At 33.9% G+C, this 27815-nt stretch overlaps 2 protein-coding genes across 2 annotated transcripts; both read right to left on the bottom strand.

Annotated features, from left to right (window-relative positions):
* Window positions 1-2542: 2542 nt before the first annotated feature.
* LOC128550812 (multiple epidermal growth factor-like domains protein 10) lies at window positions 2543-8102 on the bottom strand. The gene is made up of 5 exons (XM_053530638.1): window positions 7955-8102; window positions 5195-6397; window positions 4564-4723; window positions 3578-3780; window positions 2543-2818 (listed from the first exon to the last, which is right to left on the bottom strand). Exons 1-5 carry the CDS (start codon window positions 8007-8009, stop codon window positions 2769-2771), a joined length of 1671 nt encoding a protein of 556 aa, XP_053386613.1. The 5' UTR covers window positions 8010-8102; the 3' UTR covers window positions 2543-2768.
* Window positions 8103-14133: 6031 nt separating this feature from the next.
* LOC123538697 (uncharacterized) lies at window positions 14134-22494 on the bottom strand. Its single transcript, XM_045322989.2, has 6 exons — window positions 22420-22494; window positions 19635-19734; window positions 18805-19112; window positions 17563-17643; window positions 15660-15855; window positions 14134-14375 (listed from the first exon to the last, which is right to left on the bottom strand). The coding sequence occupies exons 2-5, from the start codon at window positions 19724-19726 to the stop codon at window positions 15695-15697; spliced, it is 642 nt and encodes a 213-aa protein (XP_045178924.2). The 5' UTR covers window positions 19727-19734; window positions 22420-22494; the 3' UTR covers window positions 14134-14375; window positions 15660-15694.
* Window positions 22495-27815: the final 5321 nt, after the last annotated feature.

A 27815-nucleotide genomic window follows, 5' to 3' on the forward strand; every position in this document is an offset into this window, starting at 1 on the left:
TAGACTATTACTTCATTCAAATCTGCGCGACATGACTTGATCACAACCCTTAAAAACGTCCAAGTAACTTCATGACAATTTAATTTGCACTATTATCACAGGTCTATGCAACACCTATTACGGGCCTCGATCTATAAATAACTCTACATATGGCTATAAATAGACACACATAAGCAGATAACACATCAAACTATTTTTAGAACATTCGATCCCTTCTTGGTGCAGAAGGATGACAGGCACCTTTTAAATCTCTGTTGGTGAGTATTTCCCACGAGGTATGCTACTTAAAATTGATTGTATTTTGTTGAAAAAAGAACGATTTTGGCTGTAGCGTCGATTTATTTCCAAGACAATGTTGAAAATATGACTAAATTTATGTTTAAAAAGTGGCCGAATATTTACAACCTCTAGAAGGTAAAATGTGGAGGTTAACCTTCCGTTATTTTAAGCATGGTTTTATTGTTTACCATTAGGTAAACGGCTGTTAATGATAATAATCAATGTTGCTTGTATTAAAGCACATATGGTAGAAATTTTGTACAAATCCGTTGTATAAAGAAGGAATTATTTATGAAAAACCGCAAAAAGTGGCCGAATTTACGACTCGAATCAGTAACTGAAATAACTTTTTTTGTATTAGCTTTGCAAGAGTTGTCTTTCCAGAAGTTGTTCCTAATCCAGTGTTGTTAATAGTATTGTATTATATTTGTTAAACCTATTTAACCGAAACATGTTTTAACAAAAAGGTTGTTTTCTGCAAACGAAAGTTACGTTTGTCACAAAGTATTCTGCACTCCAAACAAGGGTTCGAGTTCACAGCAGTCGGGGCCAAGTGATTCGAAGTCATTGACCGTAACCAAACGGTCATGAAGGTCACTGTCTTCCAAAAAATATATGTTTTCTTTTAAAGATAACAATTGAATTAAATTAGATTTAAAATAATCTTCATTATGTTCAGAAATGATATAAAGCAGGACACTATAGTTTCTAATTTAATAAATAGGGACAGTCAAAACACTAAGATATAACTGTAACAAACACATACTTAAAATGAATAGCTTATATATCATCATAAAATCTTTTTGAGCAATACAGTTCTATATTTCTAAACTGTTGTTAATACGTTCTAATTCAGTTGCAACAACCATTCAATTTAAAAGTAAAATACTCCTAGAAGCGGCGTAACATTCTACCTGATTTGGTTACATTTAGCATTTTCTTTAATCTCCGAGGATACTTTTCATTAACTCAATGAAATGAATATATCTGTAGAGTTTAAATGGCGCTTAGTAATTGCATATTATTAACCGGCATTGAATAATGAATGATACCGCTTATCAGACATACTATGTAGTGTTTGTGTGTGTGTGTGTGTGTGTGCGTGCGTGTGCGTGTGCGTGTGCGTGCGTGTGTGTTTAAGGTCATTTCCAACAATTTCTTAGTCATATTAACAATTGTGTCTACTTGTAGCAGTGTGCACAATGCCCAACTTGCTGCCTAAAAGGAATATCACGCCGTAGACACGTGCCATGATACCCCACCTAGTCACCTAGTCACATTATACTGAAAGCGGGCATACCAATCCTAGTACTATTCTCTCTATAAAGTGAGGAAGCTACTAGTTCCATTTTTCATGTCTTTGGTATGACGCGGCCAGGGATTGAACCCACGACCTCACGCACACAAAGCGGGTGCTCAGCAGAAGATTTCAAATAAATATATTGCATGTTCCCGAAGATGTTTGTTTTCGGTCTCTAACTTTTGTTGGTCAATTGTTAAAATTAGTTATGGAAAGCAATCAACCAGAAATCCAATAACACTGGTTAGGCTAACTGATCACCGTATACGAATTAAACATTGTTACAGCTTAAGAACGGCGTGAAGCCTAAAACGCCCCTGAAACCCGCCGGCTAAACTGATATGAAGAGCGAAGATCTACGGATCGAGGGGTCGCGAGTTCAATCTTCGGACGGGGCTGTTCTTTTTGATGATTTGATAAGATACATTGTGCATAAAATCATTCGTCATTTACCCCTGCTGCTTCTTGCAGAGAGTCGTCAGCTACTTGCGGAGAACAGGTTTGTACTGGTACAGAATCCAGGAAGACTTGTTACGTTAACTTCCTGCCGTTACATAGCTGATATACTGTTGAACAACGGCGTTAAATCTCTTAACAAATAAACAAGCCAAAACGCTCCTGAATTTCTCATTTAGTGTTGTTTATTCGTTGTAACTCAACAATTCATGCGTAGAAGTTCTATTCAAAACTAATCCTTAATAAGTTCCTGTCTTCAGAAAACATATGTAAATGAATTTGTTTGAAGGTATGTCTACAGATATTAAGTGGTAAATCACTTTTCAGCTGATATACGATTGAAATTGAACCCACGACCTCACGCACTCAAAGCGGGTGCTCAGCAAAAGACTTCAAATACATATATTGTATGTTCCCGAAGATGTCTGTTTTCGATCTCTAACTTTTGTTGGTCAATTGTTAAAATTAGTTATGGAAAGCAATCACCCAGAAATCAAAGAACACTGGTTAGATTTTTTTAGATATTTACATATAATTCCTATTAAATAAATATTTTTGTAATTGTTTTGTAATGTAATTGTCAGTAATTGTTTGTATTTTAGCCACTCGTACAATCCGTTTTTGAAGGAACACTTCCAATATGAAGCAATAACTTCATATTGAAATAACACTTAGGAAGTATACAATTCAGAGCTAACATAGCTGTTTAAGTATTGCTATTACCTAAGCGACTTCAAATATTTACATATCCAGTATCATGCTGATCTGTATGTCCTTCCAATCCTGAAATATTAAATAATGTACTCTAAATTATCTCAATAAACTATGAATGCGTATTAATAACGCAATGTAAATTAAGAAAAAGCAATGACAATGATAAGCATATTACATTATTATATATTCTAAATGCGGATCCGAAAGAGTTAAGTAAAAATGACATTGTAAGGTATTGCAAGTAGTTCCTCATAATGTGTTGCAAATAGATATAACAGAAGATCTTTTGACAACATAGAAAGCAACCAAGCAAAATAATAGCAGACTGGGTTTGACCGGATCTGTTCAAAAGAAGTAATGAAGTGTTCAACACCCATCTCGCACCGTAGCGTCAATCACATATATCTTATATTGGTAGTAAAACATGAACAATATGTATCACACATATCTTAAATGGGTAGTAAAACATGAACAATATGTGTCACATATATCTTATATGGCAAATAAAACATGAACACTTCCGTGTAAAAATGTAGGTAACAATATAATATAAAGATGTACATGCAACTGAAATACAACGTTTAACTTTTTTATGGAGTCAGTTTAAAACATCTGTTCTAAAAATGTGTTGGTAGGGTCTCCAATGAGTTATGGCAGGTTAATATAGTTACTTAGACAATGACAATTTGGATGGTGAATATCAGAAACGCCCAGTATTAAAATATTTATTGAACCTATATCAGAAATATTTCCCGTCGCATTTACTTTCCATGTTAGGAAAATATTTCTGAGCAGCAAGATTTTGAATTTTTTGTATAAATATTTTACCACTATATTGATGTTGATCATCGATTGCGCCATTGTCTAACCTTTCGTACACACTTTGGAGTGTTTCATCTGCTGTTTTATCATATCCTATATTTCCAATACCGCCTTCTATCTCTGTAGAGGCAACAGCTTGCATCGTTATGGCGGTATTTACATATGTTCTTTCCTCCCTGACATTCGGGTTGCTATTTGATTTTAGCTTTCTGTAGAATGAAAACAGGGAAAAGTATCCAGTAGGAAAAGCCATGTTTAACCCTTACCCTGCTAAGTTTCTATAATGAACTTATCCATCCTTCAATTTGGAAAGTACCAGTAACTGTTAAAAGGGGTGCGTACCAAAAAATACTGACTGAATGGCGAACAGTGTAGATCATGATCAGACTGCACGGGTGTGCAGGCTAATCATGATCTACACTGGTCGCAAAGGCAGAAATCATCGTGTCCAGCATGGTAAGTGTGAATGAACGCAGTCTCCATTAAACAGCAGCCCTGTTTGTATGAATATGAATCTGATGAAAATATACACAAATATACGTAGGAACAATTGGAAGTAAACTTAAAGACAATGAAGGCATAGTCAATAAAACTATGGGGCACCAGCTTGTACTGTCAGTGGTAAACACCTCAATGAAGTTTAGACTAGTTAATCATTCATAAAGCCATGCTCTTTAAATTAAAATATTTGAGATGTTAATGTTCCATTTTTATGTTAGTGTAGATATTCATTTTATATCTGAACAGTACAATGCTGCTATCAGACGTAATATGCAACAATACATTGTGCAATTTATGAAAACAAGACGTAGTTCTTGAAATCAATGTTGAAAATGTTGAAATCAATGTTGTTAGAGCAATTGAAAAAAAAACCAGAACAAAATAAACATTTCTTCAATGGCATGGCAGTATTGTATGCTCATGGAAACTTTATTATGCATTCACGGAAGATAATATTCAACATTTTTTTCAAAATGAAATTGTTATTTTACCTTTTCAATATGCACACGATACTAACGATTAAAACAATCACAACTAGGAATCCTCCACCTGTTCCAGCACCAACTGCTATAACACTTTGCTGGTCCTTTTCTACAACTTGCTTAGTCATCCCAGTTACTTGGTTCTTGGCTGTTGAAGGATAGGTTGATTCTAAATTTAAAATAATGAAGAAAAAAATGTTTATGCGCTATGGAATACTTTTTACTTACAGGTTTGTATTAATTCCTTCATAAGATATACATGTATATTCTTTGAACCAGACGCTCTTCAAAACTACTTCATTTTGTCATGTTTCAGGAATTATTGGTAGTAATGAAATATTGCTACCAAAAAGAAAAACATACAGTGTTTATGTTGACTGCCTTTATATAGCTCAAGAACTTTTGACAAAGGAACTTTGACCCAATTTCAAATAAACACAACATCACAATATACGTAATTTGTGTTCTTAATTCTAAATACGTGACACATTTAACTAATTTTTCTTACACTTTTAACTTTTCGAAAAAGTAGCTTTTTCCAAATTTCATATGACAAAAGAGCACTGAACTCGGCATCTCGATTTTCGATTTTGCATGGTCCTATTAAAATATATACCTGTTGAGGACATGGTAATACTACCTGAGAGCTCTTCTTCACAGGCATCACCGCCGTATCCATCTTTACATCCATGCAAACACGTTCCATTCGTTTTATAACAAATTGTAGCTGATGCATCATTATCAATACAATGTTCACTACATTTTTTCTGACAAGCTTGCCCGTAATACATACGATTACAAATTTCACATAACCCATTTGACTGCTCACATGTTTCAGACTCACAACCTTCATAACATAGTCTGTCACACTTGTTTCCCCAGTAACCATTATCACAACCGTTTAAACACATGCCATTATTTATATTACATTTCACCGATTCTGACACGGTCAAGCAAGATGAACTACAAGATACACTGCATGCTGTTGTATAGAAATCTCCATCGCATATTTCGCACCTCCTTTCATCAATTCGGTCGCACCTTTTGCATTTGCTGATACACTGTTCCGTGCACCTTAGACCTGTCCAACCATCTTTGCAGCCACCTAAACAGTTCTGATTGCTATCACAACCACTTAAACAATACTGTGAACAGAAAATACAATTTCCATTCTTAAGTATGTATCCGCTAAAACATTCAGAACATTGTACTTTTTTGTCAACCTCGATGCAGCTCTTGCAGTTTGAAATATTGCAGTCTTTACTGCAAGTAGGTCCGTATTTTCCCGGGGGACAGACACATTCACTGTAGCTTATACATTCTTCGCATTCTGATCTACATTGTGAACAAACAGTATAGTTTTTGTAGTTAAATAAATAGAAGCCCTTTTCGCATTGTCTGCAGTTTGTCGGACTTTGACATGATGTGCAGTGTCCAAAACATTTACGGCATTTAAAGGCTTCGACTGTGCTCTCATAATATCCATCAATGCACCCATTTGTACATTTCTGACTATTACACAATTTGTTAAGACACAGGTCACAGGTCTGGTAACAATAAGGCCCGTAAGACTCTGGATGACATCCATAACAATGCCCTGTTGTATCATTGCATCCGAATTTTGTACAGGTCTCGCGACAAGGAGAGCCACATGCCATGTTTGGCCGTATATCCCAGAAGAGAGCCTTACATTTCGTACAGTGTGTAGCGTTTGTACATTGTTCACAATTATGAGGACAAGCAGAACAGAATTTGTGCTCTCCTAACCAGTATCCGATGTCACAAGCGTCACACTTTTCTGTATTTGAGCATATTGCACAGTGTTTTGTTGAACATCCTAAAACTAAAATTGAATGGAACTTTACACTTTCGTATGTTAACAATCTACTGACAACAAAGGTTAATGATCAACATATCAAGACAAAGTTAATGTTTAAGTAAATGTAATTTGTAATTAGTACTCATGCATTTGTAATAATTAAATTTACACACAGAAAAGTGAAAAATTACACTTGGGATAAGTGAGTTTTAAGAATTACCCAGTTGAGTGAATATAATTTGTAATTTTCAAATCAAGTTCACATGAAAGGTAGAATTTGTCATTTAGCTTGCTAATTTTCTAAAATGGACTGTTCCATCATTCACTTTGGGTATTTCCATTTATTATTCAAAGGGATGTTCACTAAAAATTTACTGACTGAATAGCGAACAGTGCAGACCATGATCAGTCTGCACGGATGTGCAGGCTGATTTTGGTCTGCACTAGCCGCAAAGGTAAAATCACTTGCCGCCAGTAGTCTAAATGTTACGTTAATGGAAATTGCGATAATCAATTTGAAATGTGCAATATAGCAATCTGTATGATTGTGGATACCACCCCTTAAGAATGGATGTGATAAAAAATTAATTTCCATACCGTTGAAAAGTAGTTTTGCGACATGAAAATTGTAGGGTTCGTCAAAAAGCAGTCTGTCTGTTGCACATTTTGAAAAAAAAAATTGTTTTTGGACAACCAGTTATTAATGTTTAGGTTTATGTGCAATGAATATTTATTTTGTTTATATATTTATCTATTTCTAACCTTGTTATAAAAGTAATAAAACTGTAGCGTGCAGTAATGATATGTTTCAAAATCTCAAATAACAGTATATCATGGAATGGAATCAATACTGATATAACCAATAGATGAGGCCGTCGGTAAGTCTATGTGCAGAGTTTACACAAAATCTGCTTAAAGCGGGCAATTGACACTATTTTTCAATGTATACATATCATATGATTTAAATATCAAAAATAACTAAAACAGTTGATAAACATTTATTTTCGCATTTGCCCTCAAGCATTTATGACATACCTCGAAATGTTTACTAGTGCTTTATTCCGTTCCAATAGTAGTCACAATTGTCTAGACTACACATACGCGTCGTTTCTGACACATAAACAGTATAGTTCGACCGCGTGTTTTGACCCGTGACGGAATGATACACTTTTTCAAATGGGTTATGTTAATATTCGGTAAGTTTGTTAAGCCAACGACAGATCATTTGGTCCATGCGTTCGCTTACGTTCATCAATAACTTTTACCGTTTTACAATGTATTTCATAGATGTTCCTACCCTTTTTTGGCGAATCGACCGTCCTGCATAAATTAGTCACGGCTCAAAAACGTGGTTGACCTATAGTGTTATTGTTTGTTATGTAAACACCTTGCAATCAACTGAACACCTCAGACCAAACATATACGTGGCATTGTTTTCATATTGTTACAGGGGCTAACTACCGTCTGAAATAAAGTATATCCACTCTGAATTCCCCTACACCTTATTTATGATTGTGCAACATGAATAAGCTTAAGCTAGAAGACTAAACAAAGCTCAGATTTACATTTAACATGGCTTACCTTGTATGTGAAGTATAAACAAATAAAAGACAACTGGAATATATCCAATGTACATATTTTAGCTGTACAAGTTTATTGAAGTTTAACAAATGAATAAGCTAAATGTTATTCTGCATACAGTATAATGTATTCCGTTTGGACGACACACATCAGGTACATTTACCTCAACAGTTTAGTAAGTAAATGTTAAACCAACTAGGAAGAAAATAACGAGGTTAATTTACATTTCCTTTCATTTATAAATTATATGTAGCAACATACAAACTACTATACTTTACTTTTTTGTGCATTGTGGGAAAACAACTGCGTATAACGTTTTATATGTTTAAGTATTTTATGTTGTTTTAGTATTTCATGTTGATGTTTAGAACTTTCTTAATTGGTTGCACTTACCGTCCGCAATGGTACTGTCCTTTAGCACTTTTCTTTTAATCATCACTGAATCAACAGGTAAGACAAAACTCTTTAGTTCTGTTATTTTTTATGGTCCTTTGGGATCATGGATACCATTTAATTTTATTATAACAGAATTCCGATTTAGCCGGCGCTAGGTGACGTATGATGCGTAGAACGTTTCATTTCCTGTCCTGTCATGAACCGAGTCTGCTATTGTTATGCTTGGATGCGTGCTATCCTTCCAAAGGATTTTTTAAAGAATATTACTAACACAACAGCAGTCTTTAAGCGCCGTATGGGACCCTGCACTGAAACTAAGTTTTGCAAGATTTCTGGTTCTTTGGAATCATGGAGTCCATTCATTTTTACCATAGCAGAATTACGCTTAAGCCATTGCTAAGGGGCGTGAGGGTTGTCGCACATTTCATTATCTCTCAAGAACAGACACAGTCAAATCAAGTTTCCCCGAGCTTAGGCTCAGTGTTGCTATATTTTCTGGATCATTCAATATACCATACTAGAATTCAGCTTAAGAGTTAGGTCCATGTTTCGGAGAAAAAAGTTCGAACATCACCAAATCATAGAAAGAAAGCATTGTTTTACATGAAAATTAAACAGCATATAAAACATGTATATTATTCTACAAAACCATTGTCAATTTACCCATATATGCATTGAATTCCAAAAAATGGACTGCATGAAGGGGCCACACTTCTGAACAGTTCAGCGCCTTTAAAACTCACCATTTTTAAAAAGCTGTTACATTTCTTCGTGTTGATGCATTTGCAACAATGTAACAGTGTTTAAACTTAACATAAGTATGTAAAACATCGTTTTTGACAATTGTTTACATTTTGTTCTTTACAAATGGCATTCTTTTTTAAAAGGGGGACAACTTCTTTAGAATATTTTAAGTATCAAGTTCTATGGGACAGAACAGTAAAACATGTAATGGACAGATAAGTTGTTTGTCAAGATGTTGTTTGTTTACTAAAAATTTCTGCTGTTTTGTGATATACTGCTAGACCTTACGTCAGTGTTAGGGGCCGTGAGAGAGGTTGCACATTCCGAAGGAACTTCTTATAGATCTTATCATATACTTGACAAAAAGGTGCAATTATGTACATAAATCAAGGACTTTACATCATTGATATTAAACAAAAACACCTTTAATCTTTATATTACTAGAAAAAAGGTTCAGTTAAACGTTAGGAAAATCGTTCGTACATTTTAAAAGTATTATAGAACCTCATCTGTTGTCCGTCTGAAATGAAGTTAAAACACCATCAAATAAGTGTTTGTTTCAAATTTATTCCTTTCACTCCTGAACATCAGTTTCTTTATTTCATGGACAACAAATATTCATATTATAATGACCAGAAAATATTTTTTTTTCATCAAGCGCGTTCTTCGTCTGTTTATTTTTTGACGGCTTGGTATACCAAGAGGCTGATGTGCATTTGATAAATATACTAAATATTAAAATTTCAATGAAGAAAATTCCTTTAGGTTGCAGAATCACTCAGTACTAATACTCCAGTCATACATACGGCGCGGATAGCTACGTCCAGCCACGAGTAGAAATGTAGTAATCCGTATCGATACGTACATGAGCCGTACCTCAAACTAGTAATCCGTAACGATCCGTACCAACCCTTGGTCAAAGCATATTCAAGACTTATCCCAAACCTGCAAGTTTTTTCAACTTTTGAACATGCACAGAAGTTTGATCGATCCGTTGCCATTTAAGCGTGACGTTAGTCCAATTTGGTTGAAATTTATTCATCCTTAATACCCAAGTCATACATACGGCGCGGAGAACTACGTCCAGCCACGGATAGAAACGTAGTACTCCGTATCGAACCGTACCTGAGCCGTACCTTAAAGTAGTAATCCGTATCAATCCGTACCAATCTGTACGACTCGGGTACGGATCGATACGGATTACTACGTTTCTATCCGCGGCTAGAAGTAGCTATCCGCGTCGTATGTGTGGCTGGGGTATAAGCTACAGTCACACATAAGGTTATGCCCGAACGTTGAGGTACGGTGCGGAAGGGATTGGTCTGTGGGAGCGGACACGGATAAGTACGGAGCAGTACAGAGTAGTACGTCTCTGTACGGGAAAAATGGTGAGAAACGGGTAAAAAATAAATACAGGACGCGAATAAGTACGGATAGGTACGGCGTACTACGTTAAAATACAATTTAATGCGCCTGGCAACTTGCTCAGCGCGTGGACGTGTCTGCGGTGAACAACGTTGTTATATTTTATGCACAATATAGAAAAAAGGGGGACGAAGGGGTAGGAGGTAGGAATGGAGGGAGGGGGTGAAAGGGAAAGTGGAACTAGTAAACCTGTTTAATGATCAGAGCAGTGATAAAGCCAGTGTACGAAATGTTACAAGAATGACGGAGCCACATTTTAAATAAGCGACAGTAATTTCTACATAACAAAGTGTAATACTCCTTGTAATTAAATTCGCCCATCTTTATAAATAATGACACAAGCTTGAACTCGTGTGACAATGGTGAAAAATAAATCTGTCATGTGATAGGAAGGTTGGCTTGTATTGCTTATCGTAAAATTGTAATAGAAATGCTTTTTTAAAGTTCATTTTATGTCACATATTTTAATATTATGAGTGTGCTTCAAAGCGCTTGGAGCATATAAAAGTATTTGTTAAAATTGAAAATTTCAGTATCTTGATTCGGAGCAGGAATTCGTCATTATTTTAAAGAGAATTCCTATAGTTTTTTTCCTTTCATAGGTTTTTTTTTTAAATTCACATATATGATATGAAATTTTGTGCTGAAAACAATGAACAAATAAAAACAATAGGTCACCAGGCTCGTTTTTGTGAAAAATTGTTTTGAACACCCACTGTTGCTGAAACTGCCAGCGATTTTTCAACATTTTCATAATTTTCTGCTTTTTTATAAATACCAACCAAAATATACACCAAGACAGCAAATTTTACAAATTTTATTATATACTTATTTGATATTATAGCCATATTTGTAATACTCTATCCTTACAGTAATTGGTACAAATGAAAAAAATTATTGTTTCATATTTACTTTTGTGAACTTTTTTTTCAATGAAACATACCCATAGTGAAGAATATTTTTTTAAATTTGTAAAAAACTTATTCATAGAATTTTTTCCTGTTTTTCTTGTGTATAGATAATTGTATTATGAACATAAAAATGGCTAAAAATGTATGGGTCACCAGGCTAAATTTTTGTTAAGACCGCTAGAATACAACACCTGTTAGGACGGAAAGTGGCGCGAACCTGGCCAAATTGATTACATGTATGTGCGCTAGAAGTTAAAAAAAGTTTTAAAAATTCTTAACTCTTTCTATAATTGAATACTAAATAATCTGAAAGGTGATATTGACTTATCAGTACTAAGTCAATTATCTTACATTATATGAACAACACTGTCTTTGGACTAAAATGCGATGTGAAACACAACCACAAAAATAGCAAGATATCTGTCAGACATGATACTTGTCAATACAACATAAACCAGTATCAACATTTGATTACTGATAAAACTTACCAAAAAATGTTATTTCATTCAAGAAACTTCATATCTAAGATTGTCTGTAGCATGTTTCGACAAATGTTGGCTTCAGTTCAGTTTTCCATAGAAAGTGTCGGCTGCGCAGAAAGATGCGCATAAAAAACTACAGGGATTCCCTTTAAGTATGCCGCCAAGACCTCTCAGTTTTAGAAAATATCTGCATAAAATGTTTAAACAAAACAAATATAGTTTTTAATTTGAATAATATCCGAAATGTGGAATTTGTTTAAAAGTAATTGTTGTGTATTTCCATAAATATACATACAAAGAGGCCAAACTATTGTAAAACAGCAAAAGACCTAACAGTAACAATCATTTAAATTTGGAATAGAGGAAATATATGCTTTTCTTAGATGCATTTTACATGCAGAGGAAGTCCTGTTAACGTAGCATTTTTTCTGTACTCGGTTTGTAATTGTTTTCGTTACTGGTAAATGGTTTTCACCCTTAACAAAACCCCCGACATACAGCGAGAGAGCTTTCAATTCTTCAATAGTCTACCTGACTCACCACACACACAGCGAGTGAGCTTTTCATTCTTCGATAGTCCGTTATTGCAACAAATAATAGTGAAAATTTAAAGCGTACCGGCTCTTTTAAATTTGTTTTAACACTCAGACAGAAAACTTTAAATTTTGCCTTTTATTGAAACAAATGCTGAAAGGTTCCCATTCTTTTTAATTTTGTTTTTAAATACTTAAACAGAGACCTTTTCAATTTCAAGAATTCCATAATTAAATGCTAAAAATTGTAAGTGTTCCTCTTTTGTTTTGTAAATTGTAGTTCAACACATTTCATTATCCAGGACTTTTATTTAGAAAAAAAAACTAATACATTTTCATGTGTTTCCAATAAATTCTTCTTCTTAATTTTGTTTGTTATTTAACACTAGTGTTAGAAAATAATTTCACATGAATGTTCCAGGTGGGCATCTATAAAATATTCCTTTAAGGTCATACTGATGTTAATCCTAATCTAACCCCACCTTCGTTCCAACCAATTACACACTTTTTATTAAGTTTTAGTTTCTTATTTTTCTTGATATTGTAATTAGTATCACATTAGATTCATATAGGACAAACATTAAAAGTTTCGATAAATACTTCAGGCTCAGAGCTTTGGCATGTGATTTCCTTCTGTAGCCATTTTTTTTATCAAAATTTAGTTAAAATTATATATATATAAAGCCTTAATTCCAAGGAGCTGTAGTTTTGTGTAGTGTTACCCTACTATTTTTGTTCAATTCATGTCACCTGTAGTTAAATTGGCTGTGCCCAGAACAAAGGCTTACAAAAGAATATCTTTCAAAAATCGTCTTGACTGAAGCAGCAATACATAATCTAGTAGCCTTTTACCAGGTTTGTTGAGAGCATGCCGTTGGGGTCAAAACTGGCCCCACCCTGGGGTTCACTTTTTACATACATTTTTGTAGAATAGTGTTATTAAAGAAATATGAATTCATGTTGTGTGAAATAGCGATCTTCGTGATTACATACTTCACGATTTCAAACTTTACGATAACACATTTTATAAAATAAAAATATTCAAAAAATCTAGAAGACACCAACCATTTTTCGTACATAAAACAGCGAAACATTATTAATGCAACATATTTACAGGTTTGTGACGGCGACACAATTTAAAAACGATCGAATTGTTATTTAACTTTCCATTCTAGAATCTGTCGGTCTGACTCCTTGTTCGGGATAAACAAATATATAACACTGTTTCTTGGTTAAAATATAATGTTCCTTATAAATGTACTGCGGGGGTAGGGGGAGGTTATATCGAATGTTCTCACAGTTGTGTAATTTCTATATGAATGCTTCTACGTTAATCTCGAAATCACTGTACTTTTATACCAGCTTCTCTTTACATTGTTTTACTGCTCGGAATATCTAATGACTAAGCCCTACAGTTTCTAGAGACAGCAGACGATTTGTGTACGCATTATCCATGAGAGCTTTTGATGTTCGCTATCATGATGTATATTTTGAAGCATAATTCATACAAGTACTAACGGTATCTGGTAAATTGTACAAAACAGAAAGACAACATTTTGCAAAGACTTTATTAATCACCTGCATATTATGCAGTCTAAGCTATAAATGATTCATCATCCGGTTGAAACTACTCCGTCAATTTGCGAGAAAGGTAACTTTGAATGTTAATAATTTATTATATATGATGTTACAACACGCCAGAACAGTGTTAGGACAGCTTAATCCTCAAAATTGGTGGGTGGGTGAGCCAATATGATTCAGATGCGTTAAAATACGAGGCAATAATAAGATAATAATCAAATGCATACGTAAATGAAAATGTTAAAATGACAAAATGACAAAGTATATAAAATTGAAGTCTTGTAGAAATTAGATGAAACTCGGACACTGCTTTTCTTCTGCCATCATTGTTACAAATGCTCTCCAAAATCTGTAAATAAAGAACAAAGTTATGATATGAACAACGTAATGTCAACAACAAAGACATCATTCAATATTTAAAGGTCTCGTTTCATTACATTTAACTGAGAACGCAATACATTACTGTATACAGAACTGAAAAGTAATGGTTAACAACAACATATAATGAATTTAAGTGAGAACATAACACATTACTTTAAAAAGTAATAGCTAAACAATACATAATGTGTTCAAGGGAGAATATAACACATTATTTAAAAAGTAATAGCTAACCAATACATAATGTGTTCAAGTGAGAACATAACACATTACTTTAAAAAGTAATAGCTAAACAATACATAATGTGTTCAAGTGAGAATATAACACATTACTACAAAAACTAATTGCACACCATTCATAATGAATTCAAGAGAGAACATTACACATTATCCTAAAACGCATTTACCTAACAATTAATCATGAATTCATGTGAGAACATAACACGTCACTATAAAAAAGTAATTTTTCACCATTCATAATGAATTCAAATGGTGAGAAAATAACGCATTACTTTAGAAATTAGCTGCCAATAATCATTCAAAAATTAAGAACCCATTTCTGTACAATTTCAAGACACTTGAAATTGACATATGCCATTTAAAAAGATGTTGATATTGAGATAGAGACAATAGTAATATATAATAATAGAGTATCAACAAAATGTTCGGTGTATTAGATATATGTGATAAAAGCATTCTAAGTTTAAAATCATAAAATAGCGGCAAGGATACAAAAGCAGTATCCACGTACTCTACAGCTGTGTTTGTAATGGTGTGCGAATAACTGACACTGATGAGCAGAAACATATAGACAGCAAGGTTAAAACAAACAAATCAGGGCGTTGACTTCGACTCTCCTTCCCCTAACTGATGTGGGCTAGAAACTTCCTTCTGGGTGTAGAATTCTTCATATCAAGAAACCAGCAAGCGGACCTAGCATACATTTCCGTTACCGTCCATGAAAAGGCTTAAACAAACCTAGGCTGCATCAATTTCATTTCCATTTTTTCTATCTTATTGATAGCAGGTCTGTCGACGGCTCAAAACCAATCGCCCGCTTATGCCTGGAGTGGCATCTGCGGTTTTCCTCCACCATCAAGAGTGGTGTCAACTAAATCAACTATTTCGTAAACCCAACAAAATAAAATTCAACTATATGAGAATTGGAGATATTTGCTATTAAGTCGCGTCTCTTTATCTTCCAGCTCAATGATATTTGTAAACAAAAAAGGACATAATGTAAGCGGACGTCTTACTAAAAGTTTTCATTGTTCGACTTTCAGGGTAAGTCTCACTGCGCTATTTTCTTCAATAAGTTTAGCAAGAGACGTTCTTCAAAATCTTCTGTTGTCGGCGGTTGTTCTGTTGATGGTGGTTCTGTTGTCGACTGTTCTGTTGTCGACTGTTCTGATGCCGACTGTTCTGTTGTCGACTGTTCTGATGACGACTGTTCTGTATACATGTATTTATATAATTTAAGCACAGACAAAAATTAACAATTGTTGAAATTATAGCAATAAGGTCGGGGCAAATTAGTAAACTGCCATTCATTTGAATAATTAACATTTACATAAATTAATTACTTTTACGAAATAAATATTTTAACATGTATTACAAACAAGACTGAAAAAAGCAACAGACCAAATCGTGACTGATGAATATAGCCAATTGGATGCTGATGTTTTGTAATGGATCCGATTCTCCTGTAGCTAGGCAAAGGGCAGGGATGACTGTATTCAATTTGGGTAAAATGAGGTTTTATTGACATTTAAGATTAAATTCTAGGTAACGGTAAAAGTAAAAAGTTGCTGCTATTCTCTCTGAAAACGATTAGAATTTATGATAAATTTATTTACTGCCAACACAACTAGAAAAATGCTTTCGTCCGAGTACATGTCAGATCAATTAATTACTTTGTAATGGTCAATTCTGTAACGCACGATTTTCGCATGTTCTTAAGATATTGCATGTATTCCAGATATCGCCAAGAATATAATAATCTGTCACTGGTTGTAAATGCTGATTAGAAAATCATATTCGATGGTAAGTTTTTGGCGGTAACGAGGCTCAACCGAGTTACCACCTTAGCCATTCGTCCTATCTGCATCATCTACAGCCAGAGGTAATTAGTTTTTCTTGCATACCGCAAAACAAAATATTTTCTGTGTAGCATTCTTTCTTATAACAAATTTAAACAAAGCATGCGAAAAAAACGTTCCTAAATAGAACTAACGTCATAACGTTTCAACGATACACAACAACAGTAAACATATGTTTTCTGTAGTGTAATGTTATGTTTTTTTTCCGCATAATCGTTAGTATTTAAGAAGACAAGCTCGTATTCTATCATATATTACTTTTAATTTTTGCAAAATTGCGAATAAAGCCAGTCTATATCCCATGTCTATGTTCTCAAGTTATTGGGCGGAAACCGTTTACAAGTTTCAGGTTACTGTTACCTTGACCTTTGACCTACTGACCCAAATTATTAGCCCATACATGTATTTCTCAAGTTATCAAGTGAAAATCGTTCGAACTACCAACAGACGGACGGACCGAACGGCATACTGGCGCTATCGAGGTGCAAAGCAATACTCCAGCCTCTGCGAATGGGACTTAATTATATCAATCACTTCATAAAATTCTAGATCTGTAGCATGCAAGCAGTCAGATTTGCTAGTTCATTACAAAATGTCACAATGATTTATCATGCTTCTTCAAAACAAATATTTAAATTATATATATCTGGTTAACAAATGTCACAACAAGCTTTCTCATATAGTATAGTTTTCTAAATAAGTCAACAAATCAACCGGGCCTCAAGGAAAGCGATCGGACCTCACGAAAAGCAGTCTTGGTTCTAGGAGAGCGATCGGGCCTCGCAGAAATCGATCACACCTAAAAGAGTACTCTGCTTACCTTTTTCAAGACAATTCAAAATCCCTTTAAGTACACATCGACTATAGAATCATTTGATGAAGTACGGGCCAGGATGAGAAAGGAAAATAAAGTGCTTTTATGTGTCAGCATAAAAACAATATCAAACGTGACAAAATAAGGAACATTGTATCATGCTCATAGTACTTACCGTTTATTCACTTTTTAATGATAAGACAATATGAAACTATGAAAATAATATAAAAGGAATTAAATATTTACCATTTATTAAATATTCAACCAACTCTTTCAGCTGAAGGGCGGCAGCGATCTCTGCATCGTACATTATATCACCGTACGTATCTGTTTATAAAATCAACAATATTTAAATTATTCTGTTCGCTTTTTTCTGATGAGATATATAATTAAGTAAATATTTATTTTTAGATTTGTGCAATGGCGTTATTATAAGTATCTCCTATGTCCTATGTTGCACAAATTTATGATTTACCAATATATCAGTCAGGATCTTTTACGCCATATGTAATACAAAATAAATGATCTATCATATTAACAAACCGGATAGTCAATGCCCTACGTGACACAAAATAATGTATTCATTACACATGTATTATCAATGCGGATCGTCCATGCCTTATGTGACACAAAATATATTATTTGACAACACTAATGATTGCAAAATACTACACATTATATGCACAACTTGTGTTCAGAGTATGTTATCTTGTATATTTTATGTCAGACAAAAGGATATACTAAAGTATAAGCTTAGGCCATAGCATTTGAACTGAATAAATTATGTCACAACAGATCTCTGGTGCGATTCCTGATTAGGTTTCACTAAGGGGTTCTTTTCATCTCAGACAAGAATTTTAGTATTTATCCTAACTTCATGTGAAATAAAATGCAAAATGGAATGATGTAATGAATTCACTTTATAAGGTCAGTGAAGTAATATTTTTTTCTTTACTTCTTTTCTGAATTTTTTTTCGAAACGACACCATCTTTAAAAACAATATAAACTACTGACTACATTTTCCAGCAACGGTTTTTATACATGAGCTTTTATTAGGTATTTGAGACATGTTGTATTTGCCATTACCACAAGGTGTTCTTATAACGGCATCGGAAGTCAACGGGCGTGATTCGGATAAACCTTCATTTGACAGCAAATCAAACGTTTAGCAATACACGATAGTCGGAATTATACCATAAGATTAGTTTTTCCTCTTTTATTTCATAATGGATTGAAATTTGTACCAACTATTTAAATTCAAATTACCAAATACATTTAAGGTTGTGTTTGTTTGTCGACTGCATTAACATAGTGACCGGTTATACTAATTTTTAAACTTCTGTTTAAGGTTTACCAATACCTACTTGGTGTGTAATTTTAATAAAAATGAAATTTAAATCAGAAGGTAAGATAAATAGAACTTACTTTGGGTTTCTGACTTTATGAATTTAAATTTATTAGGCACGTTTTCGTAAACTTTCACTGACCTTCTAACCATTTAATATCATCTAGCAAACTCTCAAGTCGCTTTAAAATTAAATCTTCATCGCCGTTTTTGTTTCCATCTCCGGCACCGCCTCCATTTCCTTCCCCGGCACCGCCTCCATTTCCGTCTCCTGCACCGCCTCCATTTCCTTCCCCGACACCGCCCTCACTTCCGCCCCCGGCGCCACCTCCATTTCCTTTCCCGGCACCGCCCCCACTTCCGCCCCCGGCACCACCACTTCCTCCATGTCCACCACTAGCACTATTACCATCGCCTCCATTTTGTCGTAGTAAATAAAGTTGTTTAGATCTAAAACACAGAATCATCTGCATCAAGATGGATCTAATGAAGTGCTATAATGATAAGATAATCAAAATTTGCTAATTTTCACTCCGTGTCCTATTAAACGTTTACACGAAACAAAAACGTCAAATATATAAGCTTTTTATGCTTCCAAAAGATCATCTTACAGTTTATATTAACTATCACAACAGCATACTTGGGTGGCGATTGTATAAAATGTCCCGTACTCAGTGTTGGTTGCCTTTCGGATCATGAAAAACAAGGATTACTATTTAACCTACAAAGCCACGTTCCAAAAACGCAGTCTCCTCAAACAATTCCATTTGATATTTGAAAAGTAGAGCTCTACTTAAACCGATGCCAAAGAGATGTGAAGGGTGTTTTATAATGTATTAGCTCTTATGAACAATACCAATCAAATTGAGTTATTATTTTGTTTGATTGCGTTATTTTCTTTCAAAGGATCTTCTAACAGATTTTATTATTTATATGGTAGTTGTCAAGATATAAGTCAAGTATATAACTTACAGAATACGCTTGATGTCATCTGTATTTAAAGATCTTGCAGTTACCATGGTAACACAGATTAACAACGGCACCAAACAGACTTGAACATTCATCTTGTCGTCTGCGTCAAAAAAAAAGACAGCTATATGCAGTAAAAGAAAACTAAAAGTTATATTAACAGCAACACGCTTACTGCGCTTTATGGAGCATTTTTTATAACACAAAGGGATATAGAATGACTATAACCTATAATAGACCATCGACCTAAAAAATGAAACTGAATTTGTATCGAATGTGCAACGAAGCAGGTCCATATGTATAATTAATGACAATTCTCAAAATACCCGTGCATGGTATAAAAGTAATTTGACAGCCCTTGCCCTATCACTCGCTAACTACAAAATATGGGTTTCTTACTTACTGTGCTTTGTGGAGCATTTTTTTTATAACACAAAGGGATATAGAATGACTATAACCTATAATAGACCATCGACCTAAAAAATGAAACTGAATTTGTATCGAATGTGCAACGAAGCAGGTCCATATGTATAATTAATGACAATTCTCAAAATACCCGTGCATGGTATAAAAGTAATTTGACAGCCCTTGCCCTATCACTCGCTAACTACAAAATATGGGTTTCTTACTTATTGTGCTTTGTGGAGCATTTTTTATAACACAAAGGGATATAGAATGACAATAAACTATAATAAACCATCGACCTAAAAAGGAAATTGAATTTGTATCGAATGTGCAACGAAGCAGGTCCATATGTATAATTAATGACAATTCTCAAAATACCCGTGCATGGTATAAAAGTAATTTGACAGCCCTTGCCCTATCACTCGCTAACTACAAAATATGAGTTTCTTTACATAAATATAAGTAAATTTCATAATAAATCTTCAACTATCGTTATTTACAATAAACGTACAGAACAGCCAAGAAGACCCACCCACGTTATAATGTAATTCGCTTTCCGATAAAAATAAAGTTCCTGATTTTATTTAGAATTCTTGAATCCAAAGTAAAAAAGCATAGTTATGTCATTCAATTTTCAAATTTACTGTGATAAAGAAAGAAGTTTTTGCTATACTTGTGTATTCTTTTGATTTTTTTACGATATTTTCAACGACTCCATTTTGTTTATGTTCTTTTGCAACAACGTCACATCGAACGTTCAATCTCGCGATGTGGGTCGCCCTAGATATTATTGCACAAATGTTGTTTATACGAAATAAATGTTAATATCTTTCTTTACAAAATACATAGTGAACATTAATGTTTTTGCTAAAATGTAAATTAAACTACACATCCACAAAAGGCTTCATTTCCTGTTAGAGCTTAATACTTGTATTTTTTAAACCTAAACCATATAAAACTGTACAAACCTTCTTGTACAGTTTAAAAATACTTTCATTTTGCACGTTAGTATTGCACATTTAAATGTTCATACAAGATGACATATTTTGTATTTTCATACTTATCAATCCTCTGATACAACTGATTCTAAGTCAAATGAGTTGATTCTATGTCAACATACGGGCACTAGTTTCTATTAAAAATCGTAATTGAATATTGATGTTATTTTTATGTTTATGTGTATAATTAGTTGTAAAAGAGACTAAAATAGTATTGTTTGATAGTACAATTAACTTTCTTTGACAAACAAGGTAACAGTTTTGAATAAACTCAATGAGAGTTTGTAAACAAATGGTGCTCGCCTTTACTCTTTAAATTGCATAAACACAAAAGTACATTCGGGATTTTAAAAACCTGATTTCTCACATATGGGGAGAAGCGTGCACAAGTTAAAACGAGCCTATGATTTTATGTTTTGTATTTGTGCAGCAAATCATACGCTTTAACGCGTCTCTGCACAAATATAAAGTAATACACTTATTGAACAGCTATTGCCTGTCTAGATGAAAAGATAGCGAACATGTAACTTATTTTCAAATCAACATTTGAAAGCCATTTATTATTGAAATAAAACGAAAGAGGATCATTATAGCTTCTTTTGGCTAGTTATTAGTAATTTAAAGAGACTAAACAGTATTGCCAAATGAATCAAATGGAAGCAAAGATATTTATACTTCTTCAGTTTATTTACTTTTTACATTTGTTTTACGATTGCATACATCTGTTAAAAGAGAAAATGAGTAATTTCAATGAAATATATAACCAGTCCAATATTATTGTATAAGAATTACTAATTCATGCCATACTATAAATCAAAATGGTTAAATATACATTACCAAACGACGAAAACTTATATTATTATTATACCAGATTGCGGTAGCGTCCTTTTCATGATAAACACTTTCAAAGGCGCTTTATATAGCACATAGGCCGCCTCTCAGGGCGCGAAATCCTCTATTAGTACAGACAGAGCGATCTGACCAGAGAGACAGAGATAGATAAAGCCCCGAGAACAGAGAGAGAAAGCCTTTTTTTAGATGCAGGCATGTCCCGCTAACTTAGCCTAGCTCTTAGTGAATAGACAGTCTGGTTCTTTAACGTGCCTGGGGTATAGCAACGACAAAAGGCAAAGCCGTCTTTCCAAGTACATGCATCTTAATTAGATGGGATACACAGTCAGGCGTGTTACAACTATACCACCTAGCCACCTAAACTTTTCCTTCAACTCTTGTTTCAGCTTTGAGCTTCCGTGAAAATATATTCACTTTATAACCATTTCTTATAAATACTTCCCTTTACGATTTAAGTCAATTAAAAAAAAGTACATAAAATATAAGCTAAAGTTTAGTAAAATTAAATACTAAGGAAAGACTGAAAGACTTACATATACGACCAGTAGTATTCCGAAATCCTAACAACCTTCCAGATGAACGAACTATACAGTGATGTACCTGTCTAAATATGCAACAGTGTGGAAAATTACATAGCAATATATTCACGAAAAGTTTACCTTGAATTAAAAAAAAAATATGTTTACAAGATTTCACCATGCTCGAGTGCAGGGGTATGTTACATAAGCTTAATTATGCAAATTCATATCAAAACCACAAATTATGGTGCAACTTCAGTTCGTTGAAAAGATTATACGATTATACATCAGATCCGAAAGATAAAAGCAAAGGGTAGTGTCTGCCTAAAAATAACTGGAAATCAGAAAATAAACTGATTTTTTTTTCAAGATGAAAATTTATGAAAAAGTGACCGGCAAGTGAATTCGAATTATTTAACGTATTTATCATCGATTTGACAGTACTAAAACTGTACATTGGGTACGGATAGATATATTTCCCTATGAATATAAATATAAGGCAAATATATTAACATTCAAAAGAGAGGCTAAATAAGGGGATATTTTTTATTTTGCTTGTATTGCAACATTTTATTTTAGTCCCTGTAATACATACTAAATATATAAAACATAGTTTATATGTTTTTCAAGGCAATAAATGAATTCAAACTAAAATATACCATCATCCTAATCCTTTCTATATAACAAAAGAAAAAGGAATATGTACTAGATATATTATTGTATTCATTATTGCTAGTTTATACCGTATTTAACGATACAAAGTTATTTTTTGATTCAGATTTCAAGATTTAGAATTACCCATAGTCTAAATTCCGCTTTCTTGTCGTATGAGACTTTTGTACGGTTTGAACCAACGAACTACGTATTGAGCTGGAAGCACCTTTGCCAATAGAACCCTCTTCCACTGAACCCCTCCATAGAGCCCTATGTTAATAATTATACACGTTTCTAAAGTGCAGTGATTTCCTGCAGATTCCCAAAGTACGCACATAGTTACATATAAAAATATGATAGAGACGAATATAACTATAACACAAACATAAAAGGAAGCCATGCCAAATAGAAATATGTATATCTTTGAAAGTAAAGATTAATCGATTAGTTTATAAACAAGTCTCCTTAAAATAACTGATATCTCCTAAACATAACTTAGCTACACTTATCCTAAATAAACCTTTTGCACAAATAAGGAAATTGTGTATTTTTATCTTAGATTCCAAATCGGCCTATATAGTAATATCATGTCTCTAATAAGAAATTATCATGCAGAGTATTGTACATGTGGACCAGAGTTAAGTATAATATTCTACATCTCTGTATAGCCGACGGAGCCCATTCAACATGGAAATGACTATTGCAGACCATCCTAGTTATATCATAACTGATATGTGCTCTTTGTCCAATGAAGTGTTAAAAATACCACCCAGTAGTGCTGTTTTAAGGTCTAGAATAATTGCTTGTTCAGGGTAACGCCCAAAGATTTAGTTGGATGAAAATTAGGCTTCCTGCCACTTTTATAGAGCAAATTTTTTAACATTATATGCCAGACAGGGAAGTATCTGGATGTTTTTGAATTGTACACCAGATATGAGCAGCATAGCTATGAACCAAGCAGATATGCCGCAAGTGTTAGGTAGGTGAGGGAGGGGGTCTCTTTTGGCGGATTGTTTTTTTTTGGGGCTTCCCCTTGAAAATGTTGAAAAGTTTTTGGCATATATCTATTTTGCAGATTTTCCTTTAAATACTTGAGTTATCTGGCTATATTTCAGTGTTAATATATTTTGTTTGTCACATTTGTACTACATATTACAAAGATAATCATTTAGATCCATAGTTTATCACACCGCTCATGCTTACTGGCAGGGATCGTGACAGTGTCTGAAATTGCAACTGTAGCAGCTCCAGATATTTTGAGGAGTATAACCATTTTTAGTATAGAGTCCTATATAACTTTATCCTTGAAAGCGGGCATTACAATAGCTTGATCGCTCTTGCACGATACTTGGCCCGTACTAGTATTCATAAATAATTATATCTAAGATTTTTAAAATGTTTAATATCTATTTCGCAGATTTTCCTTTAATTACTTCGATACAAAGATAAATTACAAAATGAATTATGCCAGACTTAGAATGTTGAAAGATCGGAGTTCTGTGAACTGCTCTATAAAATACAGTCGACGACACAACTTTAAATCAACAGTTACAGTAGATATTTAGTGATGTTCAAAATATTTGCGTCACTGAAACACTATGTCATGATATATTTTACTGTGGAACTGCCAAGACCAGTTCAGGCATATTGTGTATCTCCAAAGGGACCTAACATTGTATTTTATTTTTTTTGTTGGGTTTCACGTCGCACTGACACTATTGTAGGTTATTTGGCGACTTTTCACCTTTGATGGTGGAGGAAAACTCCTAGTGCCCCTCCGTGCATTATAACATCTTGAGCGGGCACCTGAGAAGAACCAACGACCTTCGCAAGTCAGCTGGATGGCTGAATTCGATGCGCCGAGTGAGACTCGAACCCCAATCAATGAGGGGCCACGGAGGCCCTTACCTAACAATGTGTTTGTTAGGTTAACTGCATCTAAACTCTAGTCCTAAATGCTACACATGTAAACAAATCGCATATTCGATCCGTGTGCAAACCTGTTGTTATCATTGTTTTTTTTTATTTGTTTATTGATATCTTTCGTTGCATAGGCAAACCTCACACATTAAGGATATACTAGTGTTTTTGTTGTTATCGTTTTTGAAATCTTCGTCAATATCTAATTAAATGCATGACTTCTGCATCCGCATTTTGACATGCGTTTGATAAATGCATCTACCAACAAATTGCAAATTTTTTAAGTTTTCTCACGCGAAATGTAGTTTTCTTTCTAGTTTACGTAAATAACATCCAATACTGACAAAACGCAAATTAAAACTGCGCAAATTTCTAAAGGCATTTCGATATCCAAATATAATGAACATAGATTGATAGATTTATATGAATTGCAACTATTAGAAATCTTTAATATCACGTCAAGGATGACTTTCTTCTTACTTGAGACATCGGCTGAATATGTTTATTTTCCGGCTGCTGCTCTCTTGATTTACCTATAAAACACATGTCATTTGAAACTTGAACAGTAGAGTGAGGCGGGTGCCCTATTTTTGTGCAAACAAATTTTCCGACATGCCCAAATTGAGTACACCAAGGTTCAATGGACAAACATAGTGTTGTGTTGGTATCTTTGTAGGAAACGAACGTTCGGTCGTGGCCGTAGAAACTTGCATGCACAACAGATTTGCTGGGTAATTGTTCATAATTCCAGTCGGATCTAATATACCTTTGAGATATGGTCTGTAGCTTGTATCCGCTCGTATCTCTGCATGTTCGAAACTCCGCACGAGGTGTCTATTTTTTAATAAGAGTAAGCCATCAAGCTGGCTTTGTGAACAATTCATGGCTTTATCAAGGTACCAGTTCATGGCTAAAGTTATGTCCGAAGGAGGCACCTTGGTCTTCCTCCCAACATTAAACCCCTGTTAAAAGCTTGATAATTACTTTTATTGATAATCTTATACTATTTTTTAAACGTTTCCTAGTTTATCTGCATATTTTCCATGGCATTAGTACACTTGCTTCACTTTCAAAAAAGAATGTATGCTATTCAAATCATCAAAAAAATTACGCAATATTAAATCATTTGATGTAACTTGCAACAGTCATGTCATACCTGCAAGAGAATCTGTTACTTATCTTGGTTTTACTATTGATAAGTTCTTAACATGTGAGGCATTTGTTAATAGCATTATTTAAAAGGTCAACTCTCGAGTAAAATTTTGTACAGAAATTGCCAGTACTTTAGTCAAAAAACGAAAATGACCTTAGCGTCTGCCCTTGTCCAATGCCATTTAGATTATTCTTGTTCATCTTGGTATTCCGGTCTAAATAAGAAACTGAAATTAAAACTACAAACTTCACAAAACAGAATACATCTAACTAGATTTGTTTTAAACTTACCTACTAGAACCAGTATTAATTATGATGTTTTAGAAAATATCAATATCCTCAAAGTATGTGACAGAGCGAAGCAACTCCGTCTGAATCATGCATTCAATATTTTTCACGATAAATGCCCAAACTATTTGAAACAAAACTTTACTAAAGTATCTGAGATACATACAAAGACAAGATTTAGTAAAAACAATTTTGTAGTTCCTAAAATCTCATCCTTTGAGTCAAGGACATTCTTTTGTCAGGCAATTTCAGATTGGAATGCTCTGCCAAGCAGCCTAAAAGATATAAAAAATAAGTCAAGTTTTAAATCTGCTTTAAAAGCACATCTGTTTAAAGAAGGTAAATTACTTGAGGAAAGCCAAGCTATAAGATATTAATATTTAGTTTTTTAAATTCAGTTGTTATTTAAACTTTATTTGTTATTACTGAGGTACTCACTAAAATAATTCTCTTTAGTACTTCCTTTTTAGCTCACCTGAGCAATGCTCAGGTGAGTTTTTCTGATCACTCGATGTCCGGCTGTCGTCTGTCTGTCTGTCGTCTGTCCGTCAACATTTAGCTTGTGTATGCGATAGAGGCTGTATTTTTCAACTGATCTTCATGAAATTTGGTCAGAATGATAACCTCGATAAGATCTAGGTCGAGTTTGAAAATGGGTCATCTGAGGTCAAAAACTAGGTCACTAGGTCAAATCAAAGAAAAACCTTGTGTATGCGATAGAGGCTGTATTTTTCAATTAATCTTCATGAATTTTGGTCAGAATGATTATCTTGATGAAGTCTAGGCCGAGTTTGAAAATGGGTCATCTGGGATCAAAAACTAGGTCACTAGGTCAAATCAAAGAAAAACCTTGTGTATGCGATAGAGGCTGTATTTTTCAATTAATCTTCATGAATTTTGGTCAGAATGATAGCCTTGATAAAAAAACTAGGCCAAGCTCAAAAATGGGTCATCTGGAATCAAAAACTAGGTCACTAGGTCAAATCAAAGAAAAACCTTGTGTATGCGATATAGGCTGTATTCTTCAATTAATCTTCATGAATTTTGGTCAGAATGATTGCCTTGATGAAATCTAGGTCAAGTTGAAATATGGGTCATTTTGTGTCAAAAAGTAGGTCATTAGGTTAAATCAAAGAAAAACCTTGTGTATGCGATAGAGGCTATATTTTTCAATTGATCTTCATGAAATTTGGTCAGAATGATTGTCTTGATGAAATCTATGTTAAGTTTGAATATGGGTCATCTTAGGTCAAAAATTAGGTCACTAGGTCAAATCAAAGAAAAATAGAGGCTGTATTTTTCAATTAATCTTTATGAAATTGGTCAGAATGATTGTCTTGATAAAATCTAGATTGAGTTTGATTATTGGTCATCTGAGCTCAAAAACTAGGTCACTA

This window comes from Mercenaria mercenaria, chromosome 18 (assembly GCF_021730395.1).
Source record: "Mercenaria mercenaria strain notata chromosome 18, MADL_Memer_1, whole genome shotgun sequence".
Classification (NCBI taxonomy): domain Eukaryota; kingdom Metazoa; phylum Mollusca; class Bivalvia; order Venerida; family Veneridae; genus Mercenaria; species Mercenaria mercenaria.

Excerpts from the sequence above, each read along its gene's own strand:
- LOC128550812 (XM_053530638.1), bottom strand. The coding sequence starts at position 8,009 with ATGTACATTGGATATATTCCAGTTGTCTTTTATTTGTTTATACTTCAC. Across the intron at positions 3,781-4,563 it reads ATCGTGTGCATATTGAAAAG|AAAGCTAAAATCAAATAGCA; the intron begins GTAAAATAACAA and ends TTCATTCTACAG. Across the intron at positions 2,819-3,577 it reads TGATCAACATCAATATAGTG|GATTGGAAGGACATACAGAT; the intron begins GTAAAATATTTA and ends TTAATATTTCAG.
- LOC123538697 (XM_045322989.2), bottom strand. The coding sequence starts at position 19,726 with ATGAATGTTCAAGTCTGTTTGGTGCCGTTGTTAATCTGTGTTACCATG. Across the intron at positions 17,644-18,804 it reads TGATATTAAATGGTTAGAAG|ATACGTACGGTGATATAATG; the intron begins GTCAGTGAAAGT and ends TTTTATAAACAG. Across the intron at positions 15,856-17,562 it reads GGTTGAATATTTAATAAATG|AACAGTCGTCATCAGAACAG; the intron begins GTAAATATTTAA and ends ACATGTATACAG.